This window comes from Cucurbita pepo, chromosome LG09, assembly GCF_002806865.2.
Source record: "Cucurbita pepo subsp. pepo cultivar mu-cu-16 chromosome LG09, ASM280686v2, whole genome shotgun sequence".
In the NCBI taxonomy this organism is placed as follows: domain Eukaryota; kingdom Viridiplantae; phylum Streptophyta; class Magnoliopsida; order Cucurbitales; family Cucurbitaceae; genus Cucurbita; species Cucurbita pepo.
In genome coordinates this window covers 2,778,680-2,800,996 of record NC_036646.1, presented here as the reverse complement: position 1 = coordinate 2,800,996, position 22,317 = coordinate 2,778,680, and the positions used below count along the sequence as shown (strand labels likewise).

Here is a 22,317-nt window from a genome sequence, read left to right as displayed (position 1 = left end):
ATGCTCGGATCTCTAAGCCAACTAGAGACTAGGATAAATCTAGTAAGAAGTTGGGGTTTGGGTGAGCCTACCTCGATAAGAGTTTCTAAGAAGTTTGTTGGTATTGCATTAGGTTGGGACCGTTCCCGTTAATCCAACTAAGGTTTACTAGAGCAAGTTATTTCTTCAATGAGCCTCTAGACACGAGATCAAATGGCTTGGTTGATTGAACTCTGGTTAGTTTCAGAGTTTGGTCTTAACCATGGTCGAGTCGACTTGGTCTATGTTCCTTTGTCCGAGTCTAATTTTTAGAGAACTTGATGATCCCGACTCGTTTGAAGTTATTTTCACCAACATAAACAAACATATAGAAAATAAAATAATTTAAAATATTTTATGTGGTTGAAAATGAAATATCATATGATATACACAGTGTGTTTGCGCATGTGTCTCACGACATAATGCCATCAAAGGCGAGGTACATTTTGTGGGCCCCACGGAAATAAATAATTGTGGGTCGAAAATGTAATTCAAGTAAAAGTAGGGTCCATCTTGTCATTTCATCAAAATCAAGGGGCATTAATTAAAATAACGTGACATGTAGGTAGAAATTTGAAAGTTAAGAAACTTTTTGGACGGAATAGCAAAATACTCTGAGGACTAAATTGCAATAAAGGAAAACAAACGAAAACTTTCATTATGGGTGAGTGGGAGTTTTATTAGACACGTCATTTTTATATTAGAAAATTAAAGCGTTATTTTTCAACGTTATTTTATTTTATTATTATTATTGTTTGAAAACTGATTTTTTTTTTTTTTTTTTTAAACTTATATCATAACAAACTTAAAAAATAAATTTTCATAATTTTAACAAAATAATAATAATAATAATAATAAATAAATAAATAAAAACAACGTATTTTATTTAAATATCATATAAGAAACCATTTGAGAACAAAACTTAATTTATTGATACAAAAATAACAAAAAAAAAAAAGTTGAAATAAATATTATAGAAATTATTTTTTGAATTATAAAAAAATTCCTACTAATAATACACTAATTAATTAACATTAATAGAACAATTTTATTTCCAAATTTGATTATAAAAAAGGACCCAATTTTTATAAAAGAATTAAACTTTTATTTTTATTTTTGATTAATTAATAAAAATATTAAATTTTTAGTTTTTTTTTAATAAATATTTAAATTTTAGTTATTGGACGAGCGAACCATAAAATGTTTTGCATTTTAGTTAATTCTTAAAACAAAATTAATAAAGTTGTTAGGGTAAAGAAGGGGAAATGACGAAAATGGGCATAGGGATTGTGTTTTATAACGCGGGAGGAACTGTGATGAGGTGAGTTACGCTGCTTTCTTCTTCCTCTTCTTCTTTCTTCTCTGCGATCGGACAAGGAATTGAGAAATGGCGGATTCTGCGATCGAAGTTCTCACTCGAGCTCTCTCAGGTTTAACTCTTGATTTTTCTTCTTACATTACACGAACTGATTTTCTGTCTGATTTTTTTGGATTTCCTCCATCGTTTCTGTTTCTTTCTTTTTGCTCCTCTTGATTGCAAAATTTTTTGGAGTCGTTTACTCGATCTTCATTATTCTTGATTCGGAATATAGAATGAGTATGTTTTTGAGTTTTCGATTGGAAAATTACTTAATCTCTTCGATCTTCGCCAGAGATACACGATCTCCGCCGCGATTTCAGTGTCTCTGTTTCTCTGTCGCGAAAACTTCATGAACTCTTTGGTCTTTGCCGGAGAGTACAATTTCCGGAAACGATAGTAGTTTCTCTCTATTTATCATGCTCTATCGCAAAAACTTCATAAAGTCTTCGGTCTTCGCCGAAATACGGTTTCCGGCCAGGACGTCAATATCTTCTGTTTTTCTTTTCAACTGCATTATTTCTTCAGTTTTATCCGTGAAGTCGAAATATCGCTGTTATATGGACGTACGGATCGTAACGCCAGAAATTTACTTGAATAATCTTTGTTGCTTCCATTTAATTTTGTGCTCAGATTTTCTATTCCTAATTTTTGAATTTTTGTTACCTGTCTGCAATTTTCAGTATTAATTTTCTGTGAAATTACCTTTATGCCCCTGTAGATGTCCAAATATACCTTTTGCACCTTTGATAAATTTTAAAATTAGTTTTTATTGTTAATTTGTAATTAATTTTTGTTAAAAAATTTATTTCTTATATATCTATTATCTATAAATTTTAGAAGTACTTGTATATTGTATCTCTTTTTGGTCCCAAATTGTGAATGCTGTTTTGTTAAGTCAATTTAAAAATTAATTTCAAAATAAAAATGAAGAAATGTTAAATTATTTGAAAGTAATATAATTAAAATAAAATGGTCATATGATATTTGTTTCCAGTAAAAAATAGGCAAAGAAATTAGAAACAAAAAAAAAAATGAACAGAAGATCTATTAAATGGAAACTAAAGCTAATTCATTTTAAAACCTTCTACTATAATTAAGCAATGAACAGAGATCAATGCTATTGAGAAAGAGTTTTTATTCATATTTATAAGATCATTGCTAGTAAGAGAATTAACCCTTCATTGATAATAAAATAAATTGTTAATGTTAGAATTTATATTTAGAATTAGTTAATAATTTCTTTTTGAACATTGAATTAATTAAAATTTTAATTTTATTTATCTTTTCTTCTTTTTTTTTCATTAGAAATTTAGAAATTTTAAGTTATAATGTTTATCCTATCCTGAGATGGTTACGAGTTTATTGATATTTGTTTGTTTATATGATATGTATAGAATATAAGATGATTTATTTATTAACGAATATAATTTTTTTTAACTTTAATAGAACATCATCCATTTTTTATGTCTAAATTTATAGATTTTTGAAATTTTAGTGAGACTTTTAAAATTAATACTAAAAAATAGTATTAGTAGAAAATTTAAAAAAGAATTATAGAAGTATGTGAATATTATTGTTTTGAGCAAGAAGAAAATAATTTTGAAAAAATGTGAAATAAAAACAGGGCATGGAATAAATGAGAAGGCAATGATAGATACATTGGGAAATTGGGATCACGAGCACAAGAAACTCTTCAGAATAAAGAGTAGCCATATTTTCAGTGAAGATGAACGCTCCTTTGAGCGATGGCAGGAGCATGCCATGCGACTTCTGAAGCATGAATTCATGCGTTTTAAGGTATCCTTTCTGTTTTTCCATTGTGTTGCAAACTTTTGAACAGAATTTACATGAACATATATGTGGATCATACAGAATGCTGTTGTGCTATGGACAACACATCCATGGGAAAGAGATGCTCGTTTGGTGAGGGAAGCATTGAGCAAAGGCCATGACAGCCAAAACATCAACATCCTATTAGAAGTAGCTTGTACCAGAACATCTGATGAGCTCTTGGGAGCAAGAAAGGCCTACCATTCCCTATTTGATCATTCTATTGAAGAAGATGTTGCGTCCCACATCAACGCCCCCGAACGCAAGGTTTGTTCGTGTCCGTTTCGAAAAAAAAACCTAAATCTCAATGACCAAAAGTGTTAGTTGAACCCAAATGTATTTGTTTTGAAATGCAGCTTTTGTTTGCACTAATGAGTGCTTATAGATACGAAGGACCAAAGTACAAGGAGGAGATAGCAAAGTCAGAAGCAGAAAAACTTGCTCGTGCAATTAAGGAAGCAGGCAGCAAAAAGAGTAGTCTTATAGAAGACGACGAGGTTGTGAGAATACTCTCAACAAGAAGCAAACTCTTCCTCCATGTCCTCTACAATCACTACAAGAAAATCTCTGCTGGTCGATCCATTGATGAGGTACTTAACTTATCCACTAGCTCTCTTAAGGCGCTTAATGAAAATGTAACGACTTTAGATTTTCATATATTTAGAGGTGTTACCGTCATTATAATGTCATCATTATCGTGCAGGAATAAGTGTTTAAATTCTATCATAAAACATAAACTTCATCTTAAAACACTTAATTCTGCATAAGAATTGTTTCGTTATGACGACGACAGTGACTCGAAGTTAGTAGAAATCTAGAATCGTTACGGAAAAACATATATTAGGTCCAAAGAATCTTTGGTGGCGAGAACATATATTAATTTATGTTTTCCCATTTGGTAGGATCTTGACTGGGACTTGAAGCTTCAAGATGCAGTGTTATGCTTAGCCAATCCTGTCAAATACTTCACTCATGTATGTAAATTTCAAACCCATTACTTTTCTAATCAATACATGATCAAAATTCTGTATATGGGTTCCTATTGTGTGCTCAGATTCTGGAAGTGTCGCTGAAAGTTGATGCGGACAAGAAGGTAAAAAAAGTACTGACTCGAATCATCGTGACAAGGGCTGATAAAGACATGAAGGAGATCAAAATAGAGTTCAAAAATAAGTTTGGAGTTTCATTGGAAGAGAAGATCGAGAGTGTGTGCAATGGAAGTTACAAGGATTTCTTGCTCACTTTGCTGGCAAGATCGGATTGATTGATTGATTGATTGATTCCACAATCAAGATCAGGTTTGATCCAACAAATTTGTTGTGTTTTAATTTAATGTTTGTATTGCTTCTTTATTGCTTATTATGGTTCTGTGTTCTTCTCTTCTGCTATAATTAATTCATCTCAATATTGCCACTTTTATTGTGCCTTTTTTCCAACTTGTCTTTGAATAATTTATAATTTGGTGAAGGCACCAAGAGACCCAATAATTTGCCTTCTTACTAGTAAGAACTTCTATGCTTGTTTTCTGTTAGTAACTTTATAAGTTTAGAGCTTATAAAAATAAAATTAAATTAAAAGTATTGATTTTTCTTGGTCGTTGGCTGAGAAATAAATCTTAATTAATTATATTGTCGTAAATGAGAAGTTTATAACAATAAAGATCTGTAATAATTATCATTTTCATTACTATTATTATTATACTTTAGTTAAATCACAAGACAATTTATATTTATATTTATTATTATTATTATTATTTAGTTAAATTACAAGACAATTTATCATTATCATTATTATTATTATTATATTTTAGTTAAATTACACTTGAACTTTTATATTCGTGTCAAATAGATTATAGATATAAATAGTTTAATAACAGAATAAAGTTTCAATTTTATGTTCACTCCAAAATAATTCCGCAAGCTTTCAATTCAATTTTTTAAAAAAAGAAAACCCTATAATTAAATTATTAATGATCTTAAATTTAAAATATAAAAACCTACTAAATAATTTTAAATTTTAGAATTTTATTAGACATAAAATTAAACTTTTTTTTTTATAAATATCAATAACTAATTAAGAGGAAAAGAAAGCAACAATTTAATTCAAAAGGAAATTACGAAAACCTTATGAATAGAAGAGAATTTTGTGAGGGAGGTTCAAAAGAAGAAAGGGAAGCACATTGGATGTAACACAACGGAGCTAAAAGTCTTGATATTAATACAAAACCAGAGAGGTAGCGGTTCAGACGCCAAGCATATTATTACATAACAAACAACACACATAAACACTAACAGAAAGCCGATTATTATAGATACTCATAATAGGATGATGATGATGATGATGATGATAATCCTTACTGCTAACAACCAAGCAGAGTTGAGAATCGGCGTTGTTTAGTTACCAAGAAGAGTATGGATGAAACGCTTATAGTCACCAGACTCCTTGGACACAGCATCGTCAAGGGTAACGCTGTTCCTCTTGTGATAAGCCTCCTTTATCTGCATCAAATCTTTCTCTGCCCTCGACACCACCACTCGTGTCAGCGCATCCTCATCGCTCTTCCCCACCCTCTTGATTGCATTTCTCACCACCTGAAAGAAAAAGTGAGATGGGAGTATCAACAATTTGAAGCTCTTTTCAATTCTAAGAATCAGTGAAGATCTAAACGCTTAATTTTTAACATGATTTTGAGTTTATTCACCTTCTCATAGTACTTGATTGGGTCATCGATGCATCGGATCACAGTTCGTAGTGCTTCTGTGAACTCTTTGCCTGCAGTATCAGTTCCCACTTGCTATACAACAAAGTGAAACTTGTTTAGATTATATAAACTGACCCGAATTTCTATTCATCAACATAGCTGAATTTTTTAAGTTCTTTTGTCCTAAAACTTCATGGTGGATCAAACGCTCTAAGAGCCTAAATCCACCATTAGCAGATATTGTATTTTTTGAACTTTTTCCTTTCGGACTTCCCCTCAAGGTTTTTAAAACGCATCTATTAGGAAGAGTTTCCACACCCTTAAGGGTGTTTCGTTCTCCCCCCCAACCGATGTGGCATCTCACAAACACTATCAAAATATGGTCCCTTAGGGTGTTTCGTTCTCCTCCCCTCAAGGTTTTAAAAACGCATCTATTAGGAAGAATTTCCACACCCTTAAGGGTGTTTCGTTCTCCTCCCCTCAAGATTTTTAAAAACGCATCTACTAGGAAGAGGTTTCCACACCCTTAAGGGTGTTTCGTTCTCCTCCCTAACCGATGTGCGATCTCACAGACACTCTCAGAATATGGTCTATTGATTCAAACTCCACTATCCCTCCATGCATATTGTTATATAGCGTTGTCAACTTGAAAAATCATCCATCATTTCAGAACAAGAAATAACAGAAACAGAGTAGGACCAAAAATGATGTCAAATAGTTAGTTCTGTACCTTGGAAATGGTAACACCATAAGCATCTTTGTAGTGATTGAAAGTAGCAACCAGCTGTGCCCTGCTCCTTGTGGTTAAGATCCTTATAACATCTTCATGATAGTAGGTCTTGTCTCTGACTGCGCGCTCAAGTCTCTCCGCTTCAGATTTCGCCAGGCTTAGATCTACTTCAGGTCCACTGTAACGATATGTGCTCACTAATCCCACCAACAACTGCAACACTTATATTTCGTCAGCATTCCACAGCCTCTCAACAGATGATCATACCAGATTATAATATACACAATTGATTCTCGGAGGATAATAAAATGTGTATATTTTTTAATTAAACACAAGTACTTATTCTTAATTAAAAAATCTGAAATCAATTAAGATTGCAATTATCCAATGAACATTTTCTACTCTCTAGAATGTTTTAAACGAATTTTCAAATCCTTTTCTACTCCTGAAATACTAATTCTTTATTCTGTTACCTAATTTAGAAGATGTTTATGAGTATCTAATTAAATCATTTTCAAATGTAATATACAATTCTAAAAAAAGAGGCGGGGGTTGAGTTATGGACCGTGCGCAGATCGTCATTAGTGCTGGCTGCAACATCTTCCTCCAGGGAACGCTTGTAGCGGTGCTGGTAAGCCCTCCTGACCCCCAACAACTCTTCAGGTGAGTAGATGCAAGAAAGTTCAACAAGCACCGCGAAATCCTCCTTTGGCTTCCTTATGGCTATGTGGGCCAACACGGCATCTCTGTCCTCTGGATCCAGCATCCATCGGTACACCGCTCTCTGTTTCAGCCACGAAACAGTTTAACACTAGCTACTTTACCCATCAAAACAATAAGAATCTGACCAAATCGATCATCGAAACAATTTTTTTGGCAAACAAAAACCTAGAGTAGATCTTTTCTTTTTTTCAGTGAATAAACTGTGGCGGAAAACCAAATAGGTGTTGTAATCATCGATCTGACACAATCGGCATCATCACATCGATTGTGCCGCTAATCGACGATGAGAACACATCACACATGTACGGTAAAGATTACAAAGACGATCGATGACGAAGAGAACATGATCACAACAGTAAAAGGAAAATAAAACGACGATCGATTTTCGAAAAAAGACGAAGAACGAGCAGGACTGAACTGTAAGAGCAGATGTACACAATAGTAGAAGGTATACAAGAACGATGATCGCTTTTTGAAAAAAGACAAAGAACAATGAGCAGGACTGAGCTGTAAAAGCTACAGTAGTAAGCGTAGCTGATGAAGTCGATGAACACGAGCATGATCACAATGTTTAAAAAAGAAAAAAAAGAAAGAACAGAAACAGAACCTCGAAATGGCCAGAGATCTCGGATTCAAGGCGCTTGATAAGATCCTCTTGAAAAAGCTGTTCATAAGCAATCCTGATGTGTTTCCTCTGAATCCAGTTTCTATGGGCCAGGATCGAGATTATAGCCTTCTCATCGGCTCCCCAGCCTATGCAAGAGAAGAAAAACAGATTCAGAACCATAACACATCAAAGAATCGTAATCAAACAAAACAGAATGAATGAAATACAGATTCAGCAAACTAATGAATCAATCTCAACCAAACCTAACCGAGTAAATCGAATCGAATCGAATCGAATCGATACCTTTGAAAGCGGTTTTGAGAGCTTCAGCATCAACATTGGGAGAAGGAACATCGTGAGGAACAGTCAAGGTAGCCATAACCTCAAAATCTTCTCAGAGTTGGATTCTCTCAAACTTCCTTACCACTTCACAAGCACAAATAACACAGCGTTTTTTTTCTTCCCTTCACGTCTTTAGTTCTCCCTTGTTTTATACAAATATCGGAAACCCGACGCCGTTTAGCCCTCCCCCAGAATTTCACATTTTTCTTTTTCTTTTTTGAAATATAAATAAATATTAGAATAAAAAGAATTATAAATTCATGAACACGTGGAAAATAGTGAGTGGTTGAGTTCAGGCTTTTACCCTCGTGGTTTGGGTTCGGTCTTCGGACCTCACCGGTCGGTGAACTACAACAAAATTACTGCATACCACGTGTCAGCCGCTGCTTTGTTTGTTTTCTTAAATTAAGGGAATTAGTTGGGTAATCGTAAAAAATAGCCTCCCTAAGCTTTTCATTTTTCTAAAAAAAAATATCTTTTATTTAGACCCGGGAGATGAAATTACAATTTTGCCCTTTTTATTCAAAATTGATAGCGGTCCACATCCAAAAAAATCATAATTTTTTAATATATGATTTTTATTTTTAAATATAATTTCTTGAACAAATAAAAAAAAAAAAAGTTAAATATCAGAATAAACTTAATAATATTTATAAATACAACCAATTATTCTACACATATTTTATTTATAAAAAATAAATAGATCGTCTCGAGTCTCCATAATTGGGATAAAAAAAAATCAAACAGAGTTTGATTTGATTTCATTTCTCGGATATATATTTTTTATTTCACACATATTTACGTCCATTTCAATATTAATTATGAACATGTATTTTTGGATATGAAGACTAATAAAGGTTCGATAACAATGAGATTAAGAACTACGATAGGATCAAATAGACGATAGGTGTGACATTGATGTCGTTGAATAATTTAGAATTATATTAATTTAAAGATGAGATATGGTTATCTAATTTTGAATTGGAACAGCGAATCTTGTGTCAGAGCCCTGATGTTGGTGCCTTTCTTGGTATTTGGATGTTGGGAAAATGCATTCATTTGTTCTTCTTTGATATTCACGCCATACGCACACGCTTTCTCTCTCTTAATACTTTTATAATTTTCCTAATTTTAATTAAATAACTTATTTTTATACTTTCTATTTATCATAAAAAATATATATATATCATTTAAAAAAAAAAAAAAAACTTTTATATTTTACTTTAAAATATTTTTAATAAATTCCTTTCAACTTTTTTTAAAAAAATTAAAAAATACTCTCGTCTTTTAGTATTATGTTCGTATTATTAATTATAAGGACATTTTTGTAATACTTTTTTTTAATTAAATTTTTTTTTAGTTTAAAGTGTTTGTTTTAAGTTTTTTTTAAAAAAAAGGGTAATTAATAAACCTTTAAAAAAATTTAAAAGACAGTTTTTAATCACTTTTTTAAGTTATTTTGAAAAAAAAGAGAGTATTTTTTTTTTTTTGAAAGTTTATTTTAGATAATTATATTTTTGAGATAAAATATAAAATATAATTTAAGTTTAATTTGAAATTATTTAAAAATATTTTTCAAATTTAGCATTTAAAAAAAATACCGTGGAAGAAATTAATTTAAGATACTTAAATTGTTTTGAAAAAAAAAATAAAATTGATATATTTAATAGTTATTTAATACTTAATTATTCTAACTTTATCTAATAAATCTTTAACATACTAAATTAAAATTTTAAAATAAATAAATTTAAAATGTATCGAATTTGATACAAAATTAAAAAGTTTAGAAATTCATTAGACGTTTTAAAAAAATTTAAGAATTAAATAAATACAAATCTCGAGGGTCGATTTTTAGACACGGGGGAGACGTGTTACTAACTCTTAGACTGGTAGATGTTTTAGGTATGTTGAATTAGTTTGCCAATTTTGATTTGAATAACCTAATTGGGTTAGGTGAGCTGGCATTCGGCAGCTTTTGAAAAAGATATATTCCCTTCTTCAATTTATTTTTTTTCTTTATTTTTAATTAACTTTTTATTTTAATTTATGCATCAATATAGTCCAAAACTTTTATAGTAATAAGAAAACATAATTCTTTTTTCTTTTTCTCTCTTTTTTCTTTTAAATAATTTCATAACATTATTAATATTTATTTATTATAAATGTCACAGATCTAGAACTTTATTTCCGGAGATTTGATGTATTTAATTTTTTTAATCAAAATTAAGTATTTTTTTTTAATATTTATTAATTATAAATATATTCGACACTCAATTATAATAAAATTAATTATTAAAATTGTTACAAACCTAAATTATAACAAAATTAGAAGTATTTATACTAAAATTGTTGCAAACTTAATTAAAGTCTAAAATTAACTTATGACATAAACAGTTATAGAACAAAAAAAAAATTGAGTTTGACCACAATTATGGTTTAAAAAATATTATTTTTCAATTATAATTGATATGAAGAAAAAAATAAATTAAAAACACAGAAAATAAGTAGATGGACCACCAAATGTCATGGGTAGACCCATGATCACGTCCAAGTTATGGAAGAATCGTGCTTAAAATGGGACACAACACAAAAAAGAAGAAAAAGTATTTTGGGACTTAAGTTTCCATTAAGGTTAAACGTGATCACGTTCCAGTTATGGTATTATATGGTTGGAAGAATATGTAGACATTATTATCACTAGCTACTAGGCTACACGTCTAGATCCCTTGCACTTACACGGTAGCTCTTTCCGAGCTCACGTGGATAGTTAACGATTACATTGAATTGTCTAAATAATCAAACTAGAAGTAAAAATTAGGGATATTCCACTGAGCCATCTCATATTGTATCAAAATGGGTTGCATGGATAATAATTGACTTGTACAAAAAGTGATTTATGTCGGAAAAGAAAATTACTTTATTGCCCTCCTATTTTTAAAACATTTGATTGTGATCATTGATGGTGACAGAAAACTTTGGAGGGCACTTTTGAACAACGAAATAATTTATTGGATCAACCAATGCATGCATGGGGATAAATAAATAAAGCCCTAAGAAGAATTTGATTTCAATTTTGCTTTTATTTCTAATCTTTTTAATGTTATTTTATTTAGAGTTTTTAAATGATAATCATCGGTAACTTTTAAAATTTAAAGTTTACTATCGATCAAAAACATATATCTCATAAAGTCGAGGTTGAACAAAAACAATGTAATTAACGTAAATATGCATTTGTTACAAAACCAAGTGTTCCTCGACGGAAACAAGTCAGTCTCAGAGCACGAACCGAGCTTATTATACGTTACAAGCCGACACACAACACTCATAGGTAGCGAAAATATTATTGGATTCAAGAAGTAGTGATTTTAATCATCAGCTTGGTTACCCAAAAGAGCAAGGATGAAGTGCTTGTAGTCACCAGAGGTTTCCTTGGACACAGCATCATCAAGGGTAACACTGTTTCTCTTGTGATAAGCCTCCTTTATCTGCCTCAGGTCTTTCTCCGCCCTCGTCACCACCACTCGAGTCAATTCATCCTCGTCGCTCTTCCCAACCTTCTTGATTGCATTTCGCACTACCTGGAAGATGATACCGATGGATTATTTGATGTCAAAAATTGTAACGGTCCAAGCTCACAATTAACAAATGAACAACATAATCTAGTTTGGTAGAGTGAGTTCATTGCCTTCTCATAGTATTTGATAGGGTTATTAATGCATCGAATCACAGTTTTTAGAGCTTCAGTGAACGCATTGGCTGCACGGTCTTCACCCAATTGCTGCAACAAAGAACAGATACCAACTTAAACTACAACATGATTCAGCTTCGAAGTTGTTTTGTTTCGAAGATCTCGTCTTAAATTAGCAGCAATATTAAACTATCAATCAAATTGGTTTTTTGTGATGAACATTAATATCAATGTAATCTAGGATGAGTACTCTTAGCTTTGTACCTTGGAGAGGGTAATGCCATTGGCATCTTTGTAGCAATTGAAAACTCCAATAAGCTGTGACCTACTCCTTGTGGTTAGGATCCTTATGACATCTTCATGATGGAAATTCTTATCTTTGACTGCACGTTCAAGTATCTCAGCTTCTGATTTGGCTAGTTTTGAATCGATCTCATCTCCATTGTAACGATATGAACTCACTAATCCCACCAACAGCTGCATTGATTAATCATAAACCAACAATCAACAATCACCAAAACTATTATCTTCAATCTTCATTGTTCATGTCATTCTCTTGTATATCATTACAATCTCTATGTTCAAGTGGCATCAGTTTAGACTCCTCCACTTTAAAAATCTCCCAATTCATCGATCTCTTTCGGAGTTTCCCCTAATTTAGAATTTGTTCTTATTCCAAGTAGCCTTCAATGAATAAGTTAGTATCAAATCTCCAGTACGATTCTCGGAATAACTATAAGAATTTGAATTCCCAAAAGACAAAATTGAAAAGTTTGATCTGTAAAATGGCGATGGTGGATTATTGTTCTAAGTTCAGAGAGATCCAAATACGGACGATCATGAAACCAATAACAATGGAAAATGGAGTTGATAAAATGGAATAAGGATAAGTTATGGACCTTGCGAAATTCGTCGTGAGTGTTGGCGGCAACATCTTCCTCCAATGAACGCTTGTAACGGTGTTGATACGCCCTTCTAACACCCAAGAACTCTTCAGGAGAGTAAATGCAAGAAAATTCAACAAGCACTGCGAAATCCTCACTTGGCTTCCTTAGGGCTACGTGCGCCAACACAGCGTCTCTGTCTTCTGGATCTAGAACCCATCGGTACACAGCTCTCTGTTTCCACAACAAACAATCGAGCTCCGAATCAGCAAAAATCGTATAAACAAGAAAATCGGTCGATCTTCTAAGAAAATGGGAAGAAAATGCAATGGTTTCGATGATCGCGAACAGTATCCGATACTGTTCATGATGATTATGAGGGAGATGACGACGAATACGAAGAACATAAAAGAAATGAGTAAAAACACGGTGAAGAAGAAGAACCTCGAGGTGGCCAGAGAGCTCAGATTCAAAGCGTTTAATAAGATCCTCTTCAAAAAGCTGTTCGTAAGCAATCCTGATTTGCCTCCTCTGACCTGCATTTCTATAGCCAAGCACCGCGACGATGGCCTTCTCATCAGTCCCCCACCCTACAGAGAGAAGGAACAACAGATTCAGAAAGACAATCAGAATCATCACCTAATCACAAGCCTAAACACATCCCGATCATCCTAAGACGAACCGATCAGAGCAAGTAAAAAGGAAAAGAAAACAAAATGTATAATGATGGATGGATAACCTTTGAGAGCGGCTTTAATGGCTTCTGCATCGGCATTCGGGGAAGGAACATCGTCAGGAACACGAAGAGTGGCCATAACCTCAAGCTTCCAACCTCGAATCGATTTCTCACTGGCTATATGCAGATTATGCTACAGAATGCTCTCCTTCTGTCTCTTCCTCCTTCTTTATATTCTAAAACTTGGACTCCCGGCTGAATTCACCCGCTCTCTTCTTCAAATTGACGCTTCTCAGGAATCAACGTGGCAGACAACTATGGCTGCCATTGATTTAGGATCAACCTGCTCGCATTTTTATCTTCCATTTTCTAAAAAAATTAATCTCTTCTTATTACCCAATTTTTAAAATATCCTTAAAATTCTAAACCTTTATTAACAAAAAATTTAAATTAATAAAATCATTTCAATCTTTTAAAATTGATGTAGGGGGTATTGCGGGTCCACCGGGTCCACGGGTTATATTCTCTCAACCCGACACTACCACGCTAGAAACCCTAAAACCCTAAAGTGTTTCTTCTTTTTCTTTAGCCGTCGCCTCCTCCGCCTCATTTTCCCCATTCCCTTCCATTTCCCTCTGTACGTACCACTTCATTCTCTTCGCCGGAAAAGCTATGGCGCCGTCTGGTAATAATCACTCCTGTGCATCAAAGTGTTCCTTGGCTTGTAAGTCCTCTCTTCGCAGAATAATGGTCGTGTTAATCCTCTGCGTGTTTGCTCGTTTTTCATCGTTTGCTAGATCGAAGGTTACTGTCTTCCATCCTTTTCTTTCTTCATTTCGCGGTTCTGGTCCTTGGTGAGGTCTGAGGGTTTGCTGAAGCGTAGAACTTCAGGTATGGTCGTGGATCCGTTGGAGGTGCGGGTTCTCTCTCTCTCGATTTTTCTGCTCTTTTCTTCCTCTGTGCAGGTGTTCGAGACATTTGCTGAAGGCCGGAGGATGGAGGGAACGTTTGGGGACGATCCGCCGAGGTTGTGGACGTGAGATCCCTCGCCGGCTACATCGGTAATTTTTTATTTTTATTTTTTAATAATTCTGTTTCCTTACCAAAAATAAAAAAATAAAAAAGGTTAAAATTAGGAGATTCTCACTTTTTTTTTTTTTTTTTTAAATTAAAAAATCTGATTCTGTTTAGTTTTATTTATTTTATTCATTTATTCTCACTGGAAATGGAAATTTGGGTGCTCAGTAGATGTTTACTCTTTAGACATTTCCACACTCACCGAGTAATGGAAATTGGGCGAGTAGGGTTTGTTTGCTTCAGACATTTCCACATTCTACAAGTATGAGCTTCTACATTTAGCCAAGGAAGAGCTTCCATATTTGTTGTTTACTGAGTTTACTGAGTGAGGTGCATATCCATCCACACTATAAGTATGGATGGGTTGCTGCGATGTTCATCACCACATCTCCCTCTCTTCCTTTCTCTACTTCTTCTGCTATGGCCTTTATTCCCTCCAATCTTCTCCCCATTTGCATCTCACTCCTTTTGTTTTTCAATTCTGTGTATTCCTTCGACTACTTTCAAATGGTTTTACAATGGCCGCCCGCTACTTGTAAGACTAAAGATGTAGTCTGTTATACTGCACCTCCTAAGATGTTCACCATACATGGTCTCTGGCCTAGTTATTTCTCGGGGGATATGGTTGTTTGTACTTCTAAGGCAAAATTGGACCCAACAAAACAGGTATCTTCTGTGTCATTACAACTCATTAGTGTTTATGATTTTATTTAATTTAATTAGTGCATCCTAAGTGGATTTTTTATTTTTCGTTTACAGCTTGCTCCACTCAAAACACAGCTAGAAATGTATTGGCCAGACGTGATAAGCGGCGACCATGAAACATTTTGGAAACACGAATGGGATAAGCACGGTAAATGTTCATTATTTACCCAATATCAATATTTTGAAGTATCTCTCCGTATTCGATTGAACTCTACCTTCAATATATTAGCCATCTTGAATGCCGCCCATCTTAACCCGGATGTCAACATATCTCTGAATTATCTTGTTGTTGAAAATGCTATTAAGATTGCAATAGGAAAAAGGCCTGCCCTCCACTGCAACAAGGATACATCTAAACAGAAACAATTATTCGAAATTATTTTATGTTTTGATACGGATGCAGTGACTTTGATCGATTGTAGCTCAGAACTTAGAACAAGTTGCATAACTCTTTCCACGATTCACGATGAATTGTAGTTTTTTTTTTTTTTTCCTATCTGAAAAAAATACTGGAAAGTTATGTTTGTTTAAATATATGTTATGTTTATCTTCGTAGAAAATATGTTATGTTATGTTTAAATATATATGTTAGTCTCTTATTTTATTTTAAATATTATCCATATAAATGCATAATAAAATTTGGAATAAATTGATGTTTGGTTTTTTTGAATTAATCGATGAGAATGAATGTTTTTAACTTTCTTAATAAAAAATATATTTAATTTAAATTATTAGATGGGGTTTTATTTTTCCAAATTTAGAAATAGGGTCTTAATTTCAAAAACAAAAAATCAAAATAGGGTCTTAATACATCATCGGTTTATTTTTTTTTTTTAAAGATTTATATCGGTTTTTAAGTTGAAAAAAAAAAACAAAAGTTGGGTCGGGTTTTGTGGGGTTATGGGCCCGGGCTGGAGGGAATTTAATATTGTTTCGATTTTGTTCTAGTTGTACAATTTTAAAATATTTATTTATTTTATAATGGGTAGATTATCTAATTAAAATCAATGGGTAAAAAAGAAATTATATATATGAAAAATTGTAGATAAGAGGTAAAAGTGGTTTGACGGCTACATATTCTTTTCTTCCTCTATAATTAATCTAAAATTAATAATCTAAAATTAATAAAGCATTGGTCTTATGTTATATATGTTATCCATATTATTAGTGTTATATGTTATTCATATAAATACCAATTATATGCAAATCTTGAAAAGGGGTGAATTAAAAAAAAAAAAAAAAAAAACTTTTTATAGTTAGAATTGGTCGGACGTGCCTATAAAAAAAATTAAATATAAATGACTTCCTATTAACTCGTTTCTAGGCATATCATTCTTAGGAGAGATGACCGAGTTTTTAATACTAAAATAATAATAATATAATAGTTAACTACAAATATGCTTTTCATACTAATAAAATAATAATAATAATAATAATATAAAAATTTATAACAACAATATCTGTAATGACGTAAAGAATAAACATAACAAATTTAAACATATCTAAACTTAAAACTCATATAACATATTATGTCCTCTTTTCACAGATACTAAACTATTCTCAAATAAAGTTGCACAAAAGTAGCCTCCAAGCCCTTTTATTGGAATAGGTTTGACTCGTTGAGTTTTAATATTATAAAAAATCAATTGTCTTTCTTTGGTCTCCATTAAAAGTTCATCTGAACTCACTGCCAACAATGACCTCTCAATTCCAAACGACGGACCAATTGTGAATAGCTTTGACCATGAAACAACACCATCTTCATCCTTCTTCCTCTCCCAAACGTATATGTCCTTTTCCTTCTCTATTATTCGATGGTAAAATGTACGAAGTATAACAATGTTTCCATTTAAAATCCCAATACTTATATACACGTTATCCTCATACGATAAACTGTCCGGTACTGAAATTTCGTCAAAAACTTCTTCGCTAATGTCGAACGTTTGTATGATATTACTTCCTATTATATTTCGTGACCACCAATAATATTTTCCTTCATGATATATATCAAAAGAACAGATCGACATTAAATGGTCAGGGAGAGGGGATTCAATTTCCCTCCATCTATCTTTTCTCAAGTCATAAATTTCCATTCTAGTTGGACCATCTGAATCGTATATGTGCACAAATTCTACAACCCTAACCACTTTCAAATCTCTAGATTTGGAATCGTATCCGAACCCAACCGTCTTTAAGTTCCAAGAATGAAGTTCATGATCAGGTCCAGTGTAGTGAAGAATCGACGAAGGGAGTTTACGAAACTCTCTAGTCGTCGGATTCAAAAGGAAAACATCCTTATCGTCCGATAGACAAACCAAGCCATGAGAATGGCCACAAATGTCGGAAAACGGATTATCTTTATCAAATGGCAAGTTGAAATTGATAATAGATATAGATCGATCGAGGTCATGGGAAAACTTGAGGATGGAGTGTATATGTTTACATGATCTACCATCGGGTATGATATGCTTGAGAAGAATAGACTTATGTTGGAGAGAACAATTTGTAGGATCGTTGATAAGAGCATACCAGAATTTGCAAACTAACTTGAATGAGGATAAAGTCTTTAGCGGAAGTCTCGATAGGATCATGATCAACAATTCTGTAGGGAGATTTTTTAGAGTTGCCATGAAAGACCTCGGGAAGAGATTCCAAATAATGTGTATTTTTTGGAATAAACTAAGTCGAGAATGAAGAAAATAGTGAAACCGTAGTGTTTATATATAAATTCATTAATCATATTTGCCACCAAAATAATTTCTCAAAAATTACACATGCAAATCAAATTTATTTTTAATGTCGGATTTAAATCTTAATTAAATAAGATTTACTAAATTGAAATTTGTGTTAATCAACCATATAACTTTTCTTAATCACAGTAATTTATTATTTATATTCAAAATTAAAATCTTATAAATTAATTATGGTAGGTCGTAAGAATAGATTAGAGATTTAAATCTTTTTACTGCCGTATATTTTTTAATTAAATAATAATTACCGTACCTTCTTTACTTTAATTTATTATTTATTTAAATTTGCAATTTGAAGGAGTGTATTTTACTCGAAACTCATATAACCAAATAATATACGAGAGTATAATATGTTATTAGAGCAAGTCGAATTGGTCCATACAAAAAAATCAGCCTAAATGGACTTGATTATTAAAATATAAACAACCCTATTTTGATTACTAAAAAATAAACGACATTAGGTTTAGACCTGTGTGTACCCAGAGATTGGTTTGGCCCAAGGGGCTAATCCTAAACTTCCTAGAAACGAGAGATGAGATTTAAACCACCTAGATGCCCTTAAGAACCTAACATACCTCCATGACATTAAAAAATGACAAAGGTAGCCTCGGACAATAGCTGGTATAATGTTTGAGGACGCTCACTTCCCTTTCCACTCTTATACGATACCGTTGATCTAGACATGAGATTTGTTAGGAACGTGTGACTCGGTGGTTTGATGGATTACCCTTGTAACACCCGAGCCTCGATGCAAAACTTAAAACCTAATTTTTTCTCTTTTAAGGCGAACTTTCATAATTTTATTGAGAGTCTTAGAGAATAAATTTTGAGATAAGGTAGAAGAGAAAAATGTTTAGATATATCACACCACTCAAGAAAAATATAAAAGAAAAATGGTGAAAAATTAGAAAAATGGTCAAAGTCAACCCGGAGGGATAATTTGGTCATTCTACCCTCTTTCTCATTAAGCACGTGAAATAGAGGTTAGTAAAATATAAATAAAATAAAATAAAAAATGAAAGAGAGGAAAAGAAATGAAAAAGAAAATAGAGAGAGAATGAAAAGTAACTGGTGAACCGGTCAAGAACCGGAGGGATAATTTGGTCATTCTACCCTCTTTCTCATATGTAATTTTTGAGGTGTGTAATTGGGAAATCGAAGTTTAATCGGAGTTCGGGTGAACCGGTCAAGAACAGAAAACATGAGTTCTTCCATATTTTTGGAGGGAATCATGCAAATTGAACCACATCTGATGAACTGCCTCGACCCGACTGATGACCTGGTGCCTCAACTGCGTAGGATTTCGCGCATGAATATGCACACTTGAAACCGCGCGTATAAACCCCCTGAGCGAGTGAGTTAACTTTTTTCCTCCGTTTGCTTGTTTTTCGCCCCGATTTCAATATTGACCTTACTCTTATGTGAATTGGAACCCACAAAGGAAAATTCAGAATTTTTGAAACCCTCTCCGACAAGAAATTCGAGCTTGAGAAGGCACGCGTCAACCATGTAAGTAACCATTTGGATTCCCACGAGTAATACCGGTAGGAACCACTTGAAATAAGCATGCATGCTATCGAATTGATAATCCTAGCTTGTCGAACCTAGTATATTTGTATATAAGTTATGAAAAAGAATTAAACAAGAAAATTAATGGTACTTAGAATCGATTGACTAGGAATTCACTCAAGCATGTGACTATGATATTGTACACATGTAAAAAGAGGAAGAGAAATTTGTGAAATCTGGGCTCCGGGTGAAGAAGAACGTTATCTTCCCGTTGAGCATGTTTGTTATTGTAAGCATGACTATGATATTGTAAGCATGTTTGTACAAACTGCTGCATATTAACTCTAGTGCACGATTGCTTGTATTGTCTTTCTTGTTGATAATAGAAAGAAACTACGAGCTTGTATTAGGGCGCTTGAGATTGAGTAGGCTAGACAAAAATCTAGAATGGGATACCTTTGAATACCGTGCATTTAGGCCCGCGAAAGGATGACCAGCGGACCCAGACCCCAGTATTCCAAACCACGACAGGTTTGAGAGACCTTGCGCGAGAATCCAAGTTTAAGCCACAAGATTTGCCCTAGAAAGACCTAGTAGGACACTATGGTAACTGTAGACAACCGAGGTAGCCCGCCGGACTTGAGCAGTGTGGATAGTATTACCAGAACCTCTACTTCTCTCCCTGCTCTGATACCGTACCGTCGAGATTGAACTACAGTACTGAGATTGTTGAGCTAGGCAGAGCCATACAAGGTAGTGTGACTTGTTCCCCGATTTAGTGGTGATAGTTAAGAGGTCTCCTGAAAAGAACCTCTGAGCCATAAAAACCTGTCTTTGAGCAGGGGAGCGTGGAACCACGTAGGATAACTTAGTAGTTGACTGGCACATAGGGGATCGCAACCCCCCGATTTTGGTGGAAGTATGGTCCCATGGGAGAGTTGTTAGCTAACCTCCATGGATGATGTTCAAAGAGCAATAATAATTCAGATCCAACCATACTATCCCCTCAGTTTTACTTGTGAGGTTGCGCCTTATCTCAGGACATTGATCATCCACTGCATAAGATGGGCAAGTATCCTAAGTTGTACAAAAGAGGGTTTCAGCTTAGTTCACACTCCTTAGAACTCCGAAACAAGACCGTGGATACCTACTTATATAAGGATGCGAAAAGAGCCTACAAGTAGGTTGCTTACGGAGTATTTTTATACTCATCCCTTTCTACTCTTCTTTTTAAGGTCAGTGATGCCACGAATCGAGGCGGGAGCGCGTTCGGGAGTCTTAAAGCCACAGAAGAGTGTCCTGGGGTGCCGATCATCGGTATTAAGTCCCTTATTCCTTTATAACAATGATTGGTACCCTCTACCACTTATTGTATACTTATTACAACTCGTAAAATCAACAAACGATCAAGCCAAAAACTCCACAAAACAACACTAACCCGAGCTTTAAAAAGACCCCATTTCTCAAAATTAAAGGCCACCGAACTCATGAATCGACGTTTGATACGAGCCGTTCAAATTCTTTCAAAAGAAAAAGGTGGGAGTTGGAAATCAAAACCAAACAATAATGAGTCTTAAACAAAAAAGGAGGCTAAGACTGCTAACTAAACTTCAACATTAACTCATGACTTCCAATGCCTCACTATATATATAATGAAACTCATCACAAAGCCTTCTCATTCCAAACCAAATTTCAGTCTCTTTCTCTGTTTTGAAATGAAGGCTTCTTTCATTCTTCTTGCCATTCTCCTCTCCTTGCTTATGCTTCTCAACTTCAGCCATGCAGCAGCAGAGGAAAATGTGGCTGAACTCCATCTTGGCCAAGGTATTTCTCTTACTTATTTGCCCTTTTCGTCATTTTTACGTCAACGGTTCGAACCTCGTGCTAACATCTAACCCCTAGAGCCACGTGACGTTCCAACCCAGTTCCAATAATGCAGTTTTCGGACTGGGAGTCGTTGCATATTAAAGCATGATTCGCATCATTATGTTCGATAAAAGGAACGAGGGAAGCTATGCTTAAAAGACTAAAAACCCGTTACTCGTTGCAGGTGGCGGTGGCGGTGGCGGTGGTGGCGGTGGCGGAGCAACCAAAAATGGAGAAGAAGATGAAGAAGAGAAGTTCAAGTTTCTTCATCACCACAAGCCATTCTTCAAGAAGCCATTTAAGCCAATTCCATTGAAGCATCCCATTCTGAAGAAGCCAATCCATGTTCATCCAATTCTGAAGAAGCCATTTAACCCACCAGTCTTCCACAGCCATCCTTGAAGAATTCCCACCATATGATGAAGAATGAGCTGAATGAAGCTGCTACCTTATTATAATGAATCAGAAAAAGTTAATATGTTAAGAATGATATCTACGAATGAAATAAAGCTTTGACGTTTGTGTTAAAATATACCCGTAATCTTTTAAAAAGTTGCAAAAATTACCCTTGGAGTAGACACAAACGATGCTAGTATGTTGAACAAGAAGCGACATGTCTGAATATCGTGTGTTTCAGACTTAATCGAATCAAACGTTTTAGTCAATGTCATGTCAATTCTTTGTATAACGTTCTAATGAATTTCTACTTCTAAGGATAGTTTTGAAAGATCGAAGGATAGAAAGTAAATTGCAATTTTAAAAGAACATGGGGCACAGTTGTAATAAAAGGACAAACATAAAGCAACTTTTGAGCCTTGAACATTTATAAAACCGAGCGTTTTATAATTTTG

At 33.7% G+C, this 22,317-nt stretch overlaps 6 protein-coding genes across 10 annotated transcripts; 3 read left to right on the top strand and 3 right to left on the bottom strand.

The window, feature by feature from the left end:
* The first annotated feature begins 1,318 nt into the window (after nucleotides 1-1,318).
* On the top strand, nucleotides 1,319-4,734 carry LOC111801790 (annexin D4-like). The gene is made up of 6 exons (XM_023685945.1): nucleotides 1,319-1,448; nucleotides 3,003-3,175; nucleotides 3,251-3,475; nucleotides 3,565-3,798; nucleotides 4,111-4,182; nucleotides 4,263-4,734. The coding sequence occupies exons 1-6, from the start codon at nucleotides 1,406-1,408 to the stop codon at nucleotides 4,470-4,472; spliced, it is 957 nt and encodes a 318-aa protein (XP_023541713.1). The 5' UTR covers nucleotides 1,319-1,405; the 3' UTR covers nucleotides 4,473-4,734.
* Nucleotides 4,735-5,387: 653 nt separating this feature from the next.
* Nucleotides 5,388-8,506, bottom strand: LOC111801791 (annexin-like protein RJ4). The gene is made up of 6 exons (XM_023685946.1): nucleotides 8,273-8,506; nucleotides 7,970-8,115; nucleotides 7,205-7,423; nucleotides 6,640-6,852; nucleotides 5,910-6,002; nucleotides 5,388-5,799 (listed from the first exon to the last, which is right to left on the bottom strand). The coding sequence occupies exons 1-6, from the start codon at nucleotides 8,346-8,348 to the stop codon at nucleotides 5,602-5,604; spliced, it is 945 nt and encodes a 314-aa protein (XP_023541714.1). The 5' UTR covers nucleotides 8,349-8,506; the 3' UTR covers nucleotides 5,388-5,601.
* A 3,000-nt stretch (nucleotides 8,507-11,506) lies between these two features.
* On the bottom strand, nucleotides 11,507-13,966 carry LOC111801891 (annexin-like protein RJ4). The gene is made up of 6 exons (XM_023686109.1): nucleotides 13,623-13,966; nucleotides 13,328-13,473; nucleotides 12,899-13,117; nucleotides 12,264-12,476; nucleotides 11,997-12,089; nucleotides 11,507-11,889 (listed from the first exon to the last, which is right to left on the bottom strand). Exons 1-6 carry the CDS (start codon nucleotides 13,696-13,698, stop codon nucleotides 11,677-11,679), a joined length of 960 nt encoding a protein of 319 aa, XP_023541877.1. The 5' UTR covers nucleotides 13,699-13,966; the 3' UTR covers nucleotides 11,507-11,676.
* Nucleotides 13,967-14,065: 99 nt separating this feature from the next.
* On the top strand, nucleotides 14,066-15,901 carry LOC111801892 (ribonuclease MC-like). Of its 4 annotated transcripts, none has more exons than XM_023686111.1 (4): nucleotides 14,075-14,244; nucleotides 14,357-14,620; nucleotides 14,805-15,302; nucleotides 15,396-15,901. In XM_023686111.1, the coding sequence occupies exons 3-4, from the start codon at nucleotides 15,009-15,011 to the stop codon at nucleotides 15,816-15,818; spliced, it is 717 nt and encodes a 238-aa protein (XP_023541879.1). In that variant the 5' UTR covers nucleotides 14,075-14,244; nucleotides 14,357-14,620; nucleotides 14,805-15,008; the 3' UTR covers nucleotides 15,819-15,901. The 4 variants fall into 4 exon arrangements, 3 of the variants coding, with proteins under 3 accessions (XP_023541879.1, XP_023541880.1, XP_023541878.1); XM_023686112.1 differs by having other exon boundaries at nucleotides 14,075-14,620; nucleotides 15,396-15,489; nucleotides 15,648-15,733; XM_023686110.1 differs by having other exon boundaries at nucleotides 14,075-14,620.
* Nucleotides 15,902-16,849: 948 nt separating this feature from the next.
* LOC111802025 (F-box protein CPR1-like) lies at nucleotides 16,850-17,971 on the bottom strand. The gene has a single exon (XM_023686285.1). The coding sequence runs from the start codon at nucleotides 17,969-17,971 to the stop codon at nucleotides 16,850-16,852; it is 1,122 nt and encodes a 373-aa protein (XP_023542053.1).
* Nucleotides 17,972-21,260: 3,289 nt separating this feature from the next.
* On the top strand, nucleotides 21,261-22,029 carry LOC111802236 (E3 ubiquitin-protein ligase ARIH1-like). Of its 2 annotated transcripts, none has more exons than XM_023686530.1 (2): nucleotides 21,261-21,424; nucleotides 21,651-22,029. In XM_023686530.1, the coding sequence occupies exons 1-2, from the start codon at nucleotides 21,316-21,318 to the stop codon at nucleotides 21,866-21,868; spliced, it is 327 nt and encodes a 108-aa protein (XP_023542298.1). In that variant the 5' UTR covers nucleotides 21,261-21,315; the 3' UTR covers nucleotides 21,869-22,029. The 2 variants fall into 2 exon arrangements, with proteins under 2 accessions (XP_023542298.1, XP_023542299.1); XM_023686531.1 differs by having other exon boundaries at nucleotides 21,262-21,426; nucleotides 21,659-22,029.
* Nucleotides 22,030-22,317: the final 288 nt, after the last annotated feature.

Excerpts from the sequence above, each read along its gene's own strand:
- LOC111802025 (XM_023686285.1), bottom strand. The coding sequence starts at position 17,971 with ATGGCAACTCTAAAAAATCTCCCTACAGAATTGTTGATCATGATCCTA.
- LOC111802236 (XM_023686530.1), top strand. The coding sequence starts at position 21,316 with ATGAAGGCTTCTTTCATTCTTCTTGCCATTCTCCTCTCCTTGCTTATG. Across the intron at positions 21,425-21,650 it reads TGAACTCCATCTTGGCCAAG|GTGGCGGTGGCGGTGGCGGT; the intron begins GTATTTCTCTTA and ends TACTCGTTGCAG.
- LOC111801791 (XM_023685946.1), bottom strand. The coding sequence starts at position 8,348 with ATGGCTACCTTGACTGTTCCTCACGATGTTCCTTCTCCCAATGTTGAT. Across the intron at positions 8,116-8,272 it reads TCTCAAAACCGCTTTCAAAG|GCTGGGGAGCCGATGAGAAG; the intron begins GTATCGATTCGA and ends TCTCTTGCATAG. Across the intron at positions 7,424-7,969 it reads AGATCTCTGGCCATTTCGAG|AGAGCGGTGTACCGATGGAT; the intron begins GTTCTGTTTCTG and ends TGGCTGAAACAG.
- LOC111801891 (XM_023686109.1), bottom strand. The coding sequence starts at position 13,698 with ATGGCCACTCTTCGTGTTCCTGACGATGTTCCTTCCCCGAATGCCGAT. Across the intron at positions 13,474-13,622 it reads CATTAAAGCCGCTCTCAAAG|GGTGGGGGACTGATGAGAAG; the intron begins GTTATCCATCCA and ends TTCTCTCTGTAG. Across the intron at positions 11,890-11,996 it reads CTATCAAATACTATGAGAAG|GTAGTGCGAAATGCAATCAA; the intron begins GCAATGAACTCA and ends ATCATCTTCCAG.
- LOC111801892 (XM_023686111.1), top strand. The coding sequence starts at position 15,009 with ATGTTCATCACCACATCTCCCTCTCTTCCTTTCTCTACTTCTTCTGCT. Across the intron at positions 15,303-15,395 it reads AATTGGACCCAACAAAACAG|CTTGCTCCACTCAAAACACA; the intron begins GTATCTTCTGTG and ends TTTCGTTTACAG.
- LOC111801790 (XM_023685945.1), top strand. The coding sequence starts at position 1,406 with ATGGCGGATTCTGCGATCGAAGTTCTCACTCGAGCTCTCTCAG. Across the intron at positions 1,449-3,002 it reads TCTCACTCGAGCTCTCTCAG|GGCATGGAATAAATGAGAAG; the intron begins GTTTAACTCTTG and ends AAATAAAAACAG. Across the intron at positions 4,183-4,262 it reads CTGTCAAATACTTCACTCAT|ATTCTGGAAGTGTCGCTGAA; the intron begins GTATGTAAATTT and ends TTGTGTGCTCAG.